The following is a 13,129-nucleotide window of genomic DNA, read 5'->3' on the forward strand; positions in this document are numbered from 1 at the left end:
GACAGAGATGAATATGGGAGTAGGTTTACTGTCATGGTATAATAATTCTCAATTACAAGTGCCTTGACATGATATTTCCTACCTGTGTTGCACTGGCTGCTCGCTGTTTGCTCCTAGTTTACTGTGGGTGGTGAACAAATTTTATTGCCTGTATATTAGTAATACATAAGCAAAAGGGAAGGCTGTGACACCAAGTGTTTAATAGGGAGTGGGTTAGGAGGTTTTCTACCTCTGAAAAAGCATGCTTGGAGTTAAGCATTAATTAATGGCTTTGGTTTTTTGACTTGAGCCGAGAGGGTGGGGAAGGGGGAGGGAGAGAACGCAAAGGTTAAAGCAACTCCATAAGAATTCCTTCATTTGCTGTTTATTCACCTGTGCATGAACACAATTTTGTGGTGGAGCTTTGTCAGGCCAGGAAAAGACATGGCTATCCTGCCTCAAAGGCCCCTTTTAGCCACACGTTTTTTTGACAGCTAAAAGACTTTTCCTTACCAAACACGCTGCCACCCTCCTGCCCCCACAACCCTCCTCAACTGTGAAAGCTGGATGAAAGACAAAAGATGAGAGCCTCTACCTTGACAGTCTTCTGTATGACTTAGGGATATTCAAACTGTTCTCTTTCTTACCTTTCTGAGGTGTCAGTGCTAACACACAGTTTTTACTATACAGTTAGAGAACCCCTCCCAACAAACAGTTTTATCTTTAGTGGGCATGGGGTGGGGAAACAGGAGCCCTATCCCCTTCCCCAAAGGCCATGCAGGCTGCTTTTGGCAAGTTACCCACTTTCCACTTTCTAGAGAAGGTGGTTGTGTTCTTCAGAGGTGGGTGTCAGTGAATGTGGTGTGCTCCTTGGTGACTGTGCTGAAGCCTTTGATGACATTGACAAGATCTTCTTCATCTACATACTGTTAAGAGGGAGGAAAAAAAACCATGTAAGCTAAAGCTGTATCAGACTAAAGGTGATTCCTTCATTTCTCTTTCCTCTCACCCCCTAATAAACAGTTCTGAAATACTCAGATAAACTAAATTCATTTATACCTCTCTACATGTTTTCCTATTCCTCCCATCATGAGGTAAGAACCTGAGGCATTCAAACCAACTAGATTTCCATAGTAAGCAATAAGTAAAAAAAAAAAAAAATCAATTAGTATATATATATCTGACAAATGGTAAATAAAATGGTGTTTGTTACAGTGTGATGGGGAACTTGGAGAGATGAAAAGAAAAAATACGTTTACATGTTTGTGTTGTATAACAACCCTGTCACCTGTGATTTAGGTAAGATTTTGTTCTTCAAACTTCTAAGGGAGGGTCTGAGCTTCTTCCAACTGCACTCATGCTAATAATACATTAAGCCAGAGAAAGAGTTGAAAGCAGGAGAGAAAGAAACTGTTTGCATAGCATAAAGAGATCACCAGCAGTGTTACTGCAGATACGTGTCCTGGGCCACTTCAACCATTCAGTATATTAATTTGCAAGATGGACAAAGGGGTGAACAAAACTTGCTGACAGGCCTAAGCTACTGACTGTAATAAAGGGAAGAACTGAGTGAAAAGCATTGCAGGAGGTTTGTTTGCAAGGGAGTAGCTGAGCCACACAGGAGCAGCGACAGTTAGGTTCAGGGAAATGTAAAGCAATGTGCAGAGGATGCACAGAAGAGCCTGGCTTTGTATATATAGCTGCTGATTTTGAAAAGCAGAAAAGTTCATGCTGTCAGGGTTGCTAGCGAGAGGAAATTCTTGTTCTGCTCTTCTACTTCTGTAACTTACTGGACTAGTCTGTAAACCAGTTCCCAGTTCTAATTTACCAATAGCCAGCACGTGTATGGGGGGTTTGCAAGCAAAACCAAATCATGGTGTTAGCACAAGATAAGCAGATGGAGCAAGAGTATCCTCTTTTAGTATTGGGAAGACCAGTTCTTTTGGCTAATGAGATCATATAGAGGTGCACCCTGGGGGGCTGTTAGTCCCCAAGAGGTTAATATGGATGTGATAGCTCTGAGAAGATGACTCAAGGCTGAGTCACCCTAGGGATGACTCGGGAAGTCCATGAGCTTCAGAGTGCAGGCTGGAAGGTTAACCTATACCTATGGGGGTTTTGCCTAGAGCTGCGTATCACAATCTTCTTACTTAAGCCTTATCAGCTTCCTTGGTATGGCAGCAATGGTAGCAACACCCCTGTACCGTGGCATGCCTATAAGTTCCAGCCCTTCAAGCTGTTTGGTGTACTGAAGGTGAAAGTCCAAGGAAGCTGCCTGGATTTATGTGCCAGACCATCCTTCTTCAGTTCACTTTGCATTTTGAACAAGATCCACTCAATGATAACTGCACACTCCCTCTAACTTTGTTACTACCTCACAGGCCCTTCACTTCAATCTGTCCCCTTTTTAGGAATCTTAATAGCTTTTTCTGGGAGCAAACATGTCTTGTTGGCCCTCAAGCCCCTTCCCATGCATTTGCTCAGGGAAGGGTAGAAGCCAGGGGGTGGAGGTTAAAAAGCCTGTTTCCTGGTGACAAAGAGGAAGGGAAGTTGCCACTGTCCTTGACTTGAGAATCATAACTTCTGTCTGTGTGTTCAGGTCCATGTTGGTGACACGGGCCAATCCTGTCCTCTCCTATATTAAAAGAAGACAGATACTCTGCCTGTCCCCCCACCTCCTTCTAGTCCCATGCAGGCAGAGTTTGAAGTCATTTGTCGCGAATGCCAGAAGATCTGAGCATTCACATGATCTCTGCATCGTGACTGAGCAGAGGACACAGAGCAGGTTTCATCAGCAACTGGGTCCAAAGTCACAGAACAGGAGTCACTAGAACACAAGGTCCTGCTTCTGGCCCTGAATGCGTGAAGGATGTGAAGACATCCCTTCTCACATGTGTACCTTTGCTGAAATGCATAGAGAGAAAAGCCTATGAGTTGACCAAATAGAAAGGAATTCAATTCTTCAGGGGTGCATATCCCTGATAGACCATGGAGTTACTGGTCTAATGGAAACCATAGACAGATGCACACGGACCCCTCGCATCCAGTAAGAGTAGTGTGTGATCACCTGTGGCTCCAGAAGAGAGCAGTAGACAGGAAGGATTTTGAGGATCTAATCTCTGACCATGTCCTTCCTGTTCTTCTGGCTGTATCTCCAGCAGCTTTTGATATTTATTTAGACCTTTTCATGATTCTAACAGAACAGACAAATCACTAGCAGCTGATGCACAACAGCATCACAGAGAAACAGGAGTTCTTACCAAACCACGACCAGTAGTGCGATGGTTGCGAATAATGGCATCCCAAGGTGATTCTTCAACAAAAGACTTCTTGTCATAGAGGTCGAGCAGCTGGCTGACACTACGATGAAGAGAGGCTGGGGAATATGTGCGACTTAGCTGGCTCTGACTCAGTCTTCTTGCCCCAGATGCAATAGGGACACCGCGGTTGCTCGTGGGAGATCCAGCTCCTGGAATTTTCGTATCTGCCAGCCCCTATGAGGAAGACACAAACTAATAAATAAAAAATAAAGGGCACAGTCTCAAACAGTTTAGCTGAACAAAACCAAAGCAGCAGTGGAAGAGAACAGCGAAACCCATGCTTCAAAAATCATGCACAGTTCTAAACAGAAGACAAGAAGAAGAAGAAGGAAAAAAAGGACCTTTCCCCATTGTAGGACAATCATATCATTAAAAAGGAAAAAAAAAAAACAATTTTTTTTTCCCCCCACTCCCTAATTTATTTTTTTTAAAAAGTAGCCAACAGGCAGAGGTCCAAAGACTTTTGACTACCAGAATGATAGCCCAGACTTGCACAGCAAGGGCATGTTAGCAGCCCTCCTTTTTTGGTTAGCATGACCAGGGAAAAGACATTCACCCACCAGGAGAAACATGCAATGTAGAATGCCTTCGTGCATGCTCTTTGGGTCATCTGGCACATCATACATCTTACAACTCTGCAAACTAACGACTCTACCTCAAAGTGCATTGTGTAACTTTTGAGGGTGACACTGCTTGATGAATCAGATGTGTCAGCAATGGTCTCAAACTGAGATTAAAGAGAGGGAGGAAAAGCATTAGGGCAGGGCAAGGTGCAATGCAAGTGCAGTCTGTTCCTTATGGAGGGTGTGTGCATTAGCTGCAGCTCTGTGAAGGGGAGCAATGTATCAGGGTGTGGGGGAGTAGGGGAATGGGCAAAGATGAGGCACTATTTAACTTTTAACTGGTCATCAAGTACCGTGTGGGCAGCCAACATTGCTTGCTTGCCACATCACCTCACTAACAATTGTAAAACACAAGTAATTTTGCCACTTCGTAATAGCTCTAGCCTAACTTCTCAGATTAAGTCCTTCAACTGATGCACCGTAGAATCTTCCTTTCTATTAAGTCCATGACCTTCTGGAAAAAGAAAAAGAAAAGGAAAAAAAAAGAAAAGAAGGGGCAGGAACATGGAAAGGAATTGTGCAGGCATGCCAACAGCAAAGACGTTTTAAGGTCAAGAGGAACAACACAACATGACAGACTGTAGAGGAAAAAGAATCAAAACCGTGAGACCAAAAAAAAGAAGTTTCTTATGCTCTTAGCCTTTGCCAGGAGAAGGGGCACACTGGAAATCCCATTGTTTCCAAGAGCTCCTTTGTGGAGGCACAGATGCAGCTTCTTGGCACTGAGACAAGAAGGAACAGAATGCGTGAAGGATGCAGGAGTCACTATCCTGCTTGATGGCACTCACAGGAAAAAGAAGCTGAGAAGTGACAAGAAGAATCATCTCACGGCCTGTGCCTGGGAAGAATCACAGAAATGGAAGGCACTGCTGCTCCCATTCTGTCTCATAACAATTGCCATATTCCTTCTATCTTGCTTTTCCTCAAAGGGTAGAGTAGCACTACTACTCTGCTACACGGTGGAATGTGTTCTTTATCCTTTTTTTTACAGAATTACAACTTTTCATAATAAAAATGATACAAAGCCTTCCTCTTTATCACTCCCCAGCAGTCTCCTGTCGCACCTCGCTGGTGGTCCCACTGTGGCTGTACATGCACAGATGCACGCACACATTTTGTGAAGGTCTCTAGCTTTTCCTTGGTTGTACTTACTCTCCCCCAAACCTTCCTGGCATGCAGCTCATCCTAGAGCAGTCCAGATGGGTGGTGGGTGGCTGCCAGAAAGAAATAGACCCTCTCCCTAAGTCCTGCTTTTTGCAAACACATTTAATGGATACCTGACAAAGACTGTCAGACTGATCCTGGTTAGCCATCCACAACAGATAGTTGGGAACACATGAAAGGTTCCTTGGAAAAGCAGTTTATCACCTACCTTCTCGCAGCATGCCAAGGCCTGTTCAGCTCAATTGCAGCTGTCAGCTAACATCAGGTGACATCAGTGGCTTTGCATTTTCTGTGACTCCAGATCCAAAGATTGTCTTAGGCATCAGAAGCATTTCAGGGCCAGCAGACCAGGTACCGTAGGGCTCTTTTTGGACTAAGCACCTGTAGCCTGGCTCTCTGTGCCCGCACAGGTGCACCAGACAGCCCTTTTCCTATGCTGAACAGCCTTCATTTGGTAACCAAGAGTGCAACAAAATGGTGGAAGGAGGAAGAAAAACTGTGTGGTTGGGGGTGGGGGGGCAGATAATGGTATAACATGATGAATACACAACATTGCATTTTACCAAACGTACCGGATGGGTTTCACCTGATGAATACACACTCATTGGCGACGTTCTTTTCTGGAGTGGAACTAAAGGAGGTCTGTCTCGTGCATAGGGTTGCTTGTGGACTTTCCTCTGAAGAATTAAGGAGAGAAGAATAGCCAAGAGGATCAAACCTAGAACTACCATCAACACTGCAAACCACAACTCGTTGTAGAATTTTGCACGTTTGGACTCCACTTTGTCCTTCTCTCCAGGTGTTGTCAAGATCAGACCTGTAAAAATCAAGAGGGATTAGGGGAGAAAGGGAATGTTATTTCAGAAAGCGTTTAACAATATGCTATCCCTTTCCTCGCTAATAAATTAGGAAGAAATTTAAGTAATTTTGTCGTCATGTGCTTATTTGCACTTATGTTCAAGGTGGCATAATGGTTCAATATGCTAGCGGGCTATAATAAAAAGCTTACTACCCTCAAGAGACTCTGCTTAAAGTTCTGGCATTGCTGCTTAGGCTGGAAATCACCACTGCATCAGCAGCTCTTGAGAAAGGAGGCGGTGGAGGTGGAATGCGAAGAAAAAAGGGTTCTCCAAGTAACCTTGAAGAGTGGAAATTACTACAGTAATTTCAGAGTGGTACAGACAGAGGACATTCTCTCTAGCACTGTACAGTGGCAGGCCTGTGCGGTTAAAAAGAGAGAGGGAGGAAGACTTAACTGAAATGAGTGATAAATTAATACAAAAGCAAACAACATAAAACATTTTGTTCCTCCTTCCCCCACCTGTTAGAAAAAACAGCCACTTGGTTGGCTTTGCTCATACACAACACAAGCATAAGAAATCTCAGTGACAGGGTTTTCTGGTTATTTTCAGTCCTACATGCATATCCAGACTCTTGGCTACGGAATTTCCATCGCCTTCACCTGCAAGCCTCCTCTGCAAGTTGCCTGTGGTGCTGATCGAGTTTGCAGCAGACTCTGGGTACAAGCAGCAATCAAAAGAACAAAGGAGCAGAGTGTGGAAGGTGATGGATGTAGGGCAACTGGGAACATTTTATAATGCCTTTACAGCAGCCTTGCCTGAAATTCTGCAGAAGCATGAAAAGGGATATAAGGGAAATGCAGTGTAAAGAGTAATTGCAAGGACAAGGCCCATCTATTTAAAGCAGCTGAACAAGATGCAACTCAAAAAATAAATAAATTAATTAAAACCAATATGCCAGTTAGAAATGGTTCGAGTTTAGCTTTGCTTGCCAGAAGACTAAGGAGTTAAGAACCCTGAAAATTTTATTGGTAGGCATCTACTACTCAATGGACAACAAGTGACTGGGATGTCACCACACCAAACTTCCTCGCTTCCACAAAACAGGCAAAGGCCTTGTGGACAGAAGGGAAACAGCAGGCGTTACAAACCAAGTCCTGACAACATCTCATATGACATTCTCATAAACTGATTAGGGGAACACATCCCAGGTGAAACTGCAGAGACGGGCTGGTTGGTCATATGAAGGGAGCAGGCAGATGCCCCTTGCTGGGGTGGGTGGGATGCAGGGAGGAGGGAGGATATGTATTTTCATTGTCAAACTGAGGAGGAATGTGGGAGGACAACATTAGAATTCAAGATGATCTGAATTTGGAAACAGAATCTGGAAGAAAGTGGATTCTATTCAGCAGGAAAAAGCACTACATTTTGGAGCAATATATTTATGTAAATATAAAAGAAAAAAATATTACATGTCTAGAGAGAGGATCTGAAGCTGATCATGATGTAAAGGAACAGAAATCCTTCCATGGTAAAAAAAGGCACATTACCTACACACCTCATACCCTAAGGCACTAAGGAATCCCCTGATCCTGCAATGAGATGCCATCCTGTCTGGCATGCACTACATATCAAATTTCTACCACAAACCCATGAAATGAATAGGTGCTAGGCAGTTTCTTCACATATTTACCAACTCCATCTCCAGCGCTGTACTTGATGACTGGTGTCATAGCGCTCCCTTCATCGGTGATGCAGGTCACTTGAAACAAAAAGGCTGAGCAAAAAAGGTTAGAAAATACTGTCAGCAGGAAAAATCAAAATTCTGTAGGTGCTGCTTTTTCACCATGATCCACCAGCAGAGACAGCCAGGTCTGAGAAAAGCCAAGGCAGGCATAGCACACAACGCATTGGAGTCCCAGATCAGAGCCTCATAATCCCTTATACATGGGTATTGAACTTCTAAACTATGAACCATGGCAGATCATCATAGGTAGTCACCACTATGATGTTGCTACAAATTATGTTCCTCTTTCACCACCCAGTCCTCCCTCTTCCAATGACATGTAACTAGCAACTTTCAATTTATTTATCATTTTGCCCTAAATCCCTCATATTCCACGAATGGCTGATACAAACATGTTTAGAACATTTGAGTAAAACAAACAAAAAAGTATTAGCACCATTGCAGCAATCAGGAAGGTAAAAAATAAATTACAAAATCCTTTGACATACAAAACCCCCAATGCCTTAAAAACAGAAAACATTTTTTTCTTCTTTTTTTTATTTTCTTTTCTTCCCCCCCCCCGCCCGTGCTTCCTTGTGTTTTAAAGATTGCAAATTTCTAAAGAGAAACGGCATTTCAAAACATGGTGGATTCCAAGAGCTACCGACTTAATTTGATTCAAATTAAAATTCAGGCTCCAGTCTTTTCTGAAGCTGAAGATTTCCATGCATTTCACAGAGCGTAGCCCTGAAGGGTGGAATTGCAACACATCTCCAGGATTTTGGAAAGCTCGACCCTCACAATGAGCCAGAGCAGTCTCACTCTGTCAGGTACAGTGTTTAAGAGCAAGCTTAGCTCCAAGGATTTTTTTGTTTCAAGCATCTGCTTAGGTGCACTTCAGTGCGTCTGTAATAATACACTCCTGTACTCTTAGCTTGGGATGGCTATGGAGAGTTTTTCTTAAATTTAGCACACAATAATATTAATTTAGCTCAACAGCCTTTCACAGAGAGAAAGCTCTAGGAAATTGAAACTGACTTTTGTCAGATGTCCTTGGTAAATACAGCTCAGTGTCAAAGCCGCTGTAGATGCGTTGCCCGCTCTCAGTTAACGCGTACTCCTTCAGGCGGCCGTTCAGTACAAAAGTGCGACTCCAGTCTATGTGGATGGTGGATAAATTGCTGACAACAGAGAATGGAGCCATGTACCGAGGTGCTGCAAAAGAAGGAAAAAAGCTAGTTTCTTGCCAACAGCATGACTGAGTTATACAGCGCAGAGAAGGAGACTCTGCGTGATACAAGCTCTCGGTCGCATGCACTCCCTCTCTCTCTCATATACATGTGTATGAGTAGGGAAGATACAAGGAGAAAAGAGAAAGCTGCTGTAGCACACCAGCATCTACACTGAGAAAGCAGAAATACCTCATACCTTTAAAATTAAGACCTAGAGCTTCCTGCTTTTGCCTTTGTGTATGCGGTACAGACACTAAAACTGCATAAATTAAATTCCAGCTTAAGGTGGAGGACAGCGAGACACAGGAGATATTATGCAAGTTCAGCTGCAGCATGCTGGGCTGTGGGAACCAAACTGCTAAGGAGAGGACTCTTTTGCAAGCTTCAAGAAATTGCCCAAGATCATCTTTTAACACATGCACATACATAAAAACATGGGGTTTCAGAAAAGCAAGAGCAGGTGGCAGGCAGAGAGAAAAGAAATCCAGAACTCACTTCAGGGAGGGAGTTCATCAGTTGGGCTCAACAGCTTGCTGACAAAAGCCTTCATTTAAGTTTGAGGTGGCCCTTTCCTGTGGCTTTGCCATTAAGCCAGGTGCCCAGTATATGCTGGTTTGTTCATAAGAAAGCTGCTTGTCTAGCTGCATTTTGCTGCTAATTGCCCACTGTCACTAACACAAGTCTTCCAGGCAAGAGGAAGGAGACATTCAGAGTGACTCAGGAGACCTGGTGTGAAGAGATCAGCAAGGCAAGAAAAGCAAGACTGAAAGAAGAGGGCTGTGGACCCAGTGGGCAGGGGTTTAAAAATGGCTTTCAAAACCTTTCGTTCTGTATGTCTCACCAGTTCCTTATGAATTTTCTCCATTTAAAAGTTCATTATCAAGTTCCAGCTTTTTAGTTTGCAATTTAATAAAACACAGCTTTAGAGATAAGGACCTTTTTCTTCTTTTCAGTGGTGATATAAAGAAAATCTGGGGCTATTCCACCTGAAATTTTCAGCTAAGGAAGTAGCAGAGACATTTTTAGTAATTACCAGGCAGAACTACCAAGTGATGCAAAAGGGATTTTTAGAAAGGTGATTCTGAAATCCTGACATGAGACTATATGATAAAAAGTGAACATCCTCTTTGCCCTGACCTGGCAGGCTGAGGTGAAATGCCCATCTCATCTGTTATGGAATGACTCTGGCTACAGCACTATAGATCTTTTTAATAAAAGCTGATGTTAGACTACTACAAATTCAGTTTTGATGGCAAAATCTATTCTGACTGTAGGCAGAGGTCCTGCATGTTTAATTTCCATGCAGAACACCACATGGCCTTAAAGTACTGCCTGTGGTGGTTAGATAGACAGCAAAAAATTCTTACTTCAGCGTCAACAAGGATTCAATAATTCAGATGACATCCAAGGAGAACTCTCATGAGCCCTGGCAGAAGTGTGGCATGAATTAGGACAGTAAGATTGTTCCTGAAAAGAATCACCAGGTCTCTTCCAAGATCTCCACTTTTCCCAGGGATTATTTATGGCCGTGTATTTATTACTACACATCACCCTTCTGGTAATACTTGAACATTTTATGTTCTGCAGCTTCGCTGCTCATTTTCAGTAAAATAAAAGATTTCCAGGCTCCCAAGATAGAGGATGTGATATCAGATGATGAGCAAAGAAATATTTTTGAAGAAATGAGTAGTCAAGCCCCAGAGCAGAATTTCAATGAATGGGCATCAGAGGCACAGTGACCAGGGACACAGAAGAGCAGGTTTCTGGGGACATCATCTTTCACAGAGGTGGAAAAGTCATTTGGCGCTATGCAGTCCCATGCATCAGAAGCGGGCATTGCTGATTAGGGAACCATTTCTCATACTCACGCTCCTTTTCTGTAGTGAAACCAATCCATTCTGAGGCGCTGCTGCCAACAGAGTTGTAAGACACGACTCGCAGGTTGTAAGTCGTGTAAGGCTCCAGGTTGGACACGTTGGCACTCTGTCCTTTTCCTGTATACTTCACCTCAGTTGGGCCAGGACTGCAAGCCTTCACTGCTGGCTGTAGGTTCAGGGGACAAGCCATATACACATGGAGCTCATAGCTGAAAAGACAGTTGAGATTTTCATTAATCAAGAGCCTTAATAACATTACAGCCAATCATACATTTCATCCTAATTGCTGTCTGTCTGGCTACAGCAGAAGAGAATGGACCTGATCCCAGTTTTTTTCTTGGAGATTTTGGCCCCAACTGTAAGATGCCTATGAGCAATCATGGTTGTAAGTCAGTCACGCTCACAGTGAAACTGTTGATGCCTGTTACCTTGCTGCTCACTTCTGCAAATCAGGACTTGCCTAAGTAACTACAGATGCAGCTGCCTCTCTGCTGCCAGTTGAACTCACAACTTCTTGGCTGTGCAACCACAACTGTCAGACAACTACCTCCAGTCACAACGGCTCATCCTCTCCACCTTCATCCTCCCCAATATCCTGCTCAGGAGAAAAGCAACTGTTGCGTGTGAACACCTGCCAGATGGTATTCAGGCCACAGGGGATATTGCCACCAACACAGGGAAGGAGGAGCATGGTTGCCACAACCGTCCAGTGCTCTCAGCCCTGCGATTCCATCTCAAATTGTTCTTCCACCACCCCTAGGTGTGCAGGTTCAGCTGGGTGGCAGTTCCTACCTGGTGACGATGCCGTTGGGTGACTGAGGGGCGCTCCACTGGAAAGAGGCATTCCTGGAGGTCACGGTGCGGATCTCGGGGGGGGGCTGCTCCGAGGGTGGAGCTGGCTGTGTGGTGATTTGGGCCATGGGTCCTTTGCTGCAACAGTTGAAACAGGTGCAGGCCTCCACACCAATGGAGTATGTGGTAAAAGGTTTTAGCCCATGTATTGTCTGCTGGGTGGCAGTCCCTTCTGAAAGCTATAAAAATTAAGAGGGAACTTGTCACAGCTTCAAGCAACCACAAGTACTAAATAAGAGTTATGGAGATGAATTAACTGCAGAACAAGATGGGCACAAGGTTCTGCACGTCCTTTAGGTCTGACATTAATGCAGCTGCTGTGCACTAGGAACTCTGCATTCATTTTTCTCCCACCGAGAAGCTAAAGGGGACTGTTCAAAGGAAAAGACCATGCTATCAGTAGCCTCATAGACTTCTTGAGTTGAGCTGTGACCACTGTATGTCAACTTGCAAATGTCATTCTCAGGAACAGAGAAACAGAAAACCTTTAAGGAGAAACTCTGGGGTAAGTGGTACTGAAGCAAAAAGAAATTAAAGTAGAAAATAGCTCCATGATAAGTGTGCTAGCAAATACTCATGCATGTCTCACAAGCTTCCTCAATGTAGATACAGGAGACAGCACTGGGCAGAGTGACACAAATGTGTCTGGTGGGTCAGCTTACTCCTAGACAGGAGAATGTGCTCTCTGGTAGGTACCTCTAAGCCAAGGGCCAACATGATGCGGCTCTGCATTCAAATGGCCATGGTGCTGGTCAAGCCTGTTAGGCAACTCTCCTATGCTCAGCAAGGGAGACCTGGCAGTTTGGGCAAAGGAAATGGTGCCCTTGTTCTGAAACTGCTCACAGGAACCGCCACTTCACCTCATTGCTGTAGTCATTTGCGGGTATAGCTTCTTAAGCCAAAGAGATAAAAATATGTAGAAAACACCAACAAGGGGCAACATCTGCTCCCATTTGGCAGCATGTGATTAAGCAGAGTGCAGCAAAAATTGGGAAGGAAAGAGTCAAGCAAGCAAAGGAAAGCACTTGGTACTTCTTGACGCCAGAGCCAGAGACGAGCCAGAAGCACGGCAGGTGTGAGGGGATGGAAATGAAGGTCCATGCAGACACCAACGAGATGAACTGGCTGAATCAGACATGGACACACCCTATTGCACGGGAAGGAATAAATGCCTAATGTGCAATGGGTAGGCAGCTTAAGGTCACAAACAGGACTGATGACCTGGGAAGGTGTCTCTAGCACTTCCAGGCTGAGCAAGATGGGATAAGGGAAAAAAATCCCATACAAATATTTACCTACTCAAAGAGATAGTGTTACAGACAAAAAGTATTCAAGCATTTTGCACTTACTTGGTGGTAACTGTTCCAGGCACCTTCCACAGGCCTAACCTTTCCCCACATCTCCCTATTTTATAACTCTAATGAAACCCTGCAGGTTTCCTAAGCTGAGATGGGTCATTTCTGGACACCTAATGGCATCTAGGCTGAGACACCAAACGCAGAAGAAGTTGCTTGGCTACTTGCACTATTCTTCAGTGCTTTACCGTGAGATACTTC

At 44.1% G+C, this 13,129-nt stretch overlaps 1 protein-coding gene across 4 annotated transcripts in view; it reads right to left on the minus strand.

Annotated features, from left to right (window-relative positions):
• The window catches only part of USH2A (usherin), a 394,090-nt gene that overhangs the window by 285 nt on the left and 380,676 nt on the right, over positions 1 to 13,129 (minus strand). For 3 of the 4 annotated variants that reach the window (XM_049833601.1, XM_049833602.1, XM_049833599.1), the window contains 7 exons: positions 11,514 to 11,752; positions 10,713 to 10,930; positions 8,651 to 8,827; positions 7,580 to 7,663; positions 5,659 to 5,903; positions 3,240 to 3,473; positions 518 to 905 (listed from right to left, as the gene is read on the minus strand). In XM_049833601.1, coding sequence (XP_049689558.1) covers positions 816 to 905; positions 3,240 to 3,473; positions 5,659 to 5,903; positions 7,580 to 7,663; positions 8,651 to 8,827; positions 10,713 to 10,930; positions 11,514 to 11,752 — 1,287 coding nt within the window. In that variant the 3' untranslated portion in view covers positions 518 to 815. Of the gene's footprint in view, positions 1 to 517; positions 906 to 3,239; positions 3,474 to 5,658; positions 5,904 to 7,579; positions 7,664 to 8,650; positions 8,828 to 10,712; positions 10,931 to 11,513; positions 11,753 to 13,129 lie in introns of those variants that run through there. The other variant, XM_049833600.1, reaches the window with a different exon arrangement.

Source organism: Accipiter gentilis, chromosome 30 (genome assembly GCF_929443795.1).
Source record: "Accipiter gentilis chromosome 30, bAccGen1.1, whole genome shotgun sequence".
Classification (NCBI taxonomy): domain Eukaryota; kingdom Metazoa; phylum Chordata; class Aves; order Accipitriformes; family Accipitridae; genus Astur; species Astur gentilis.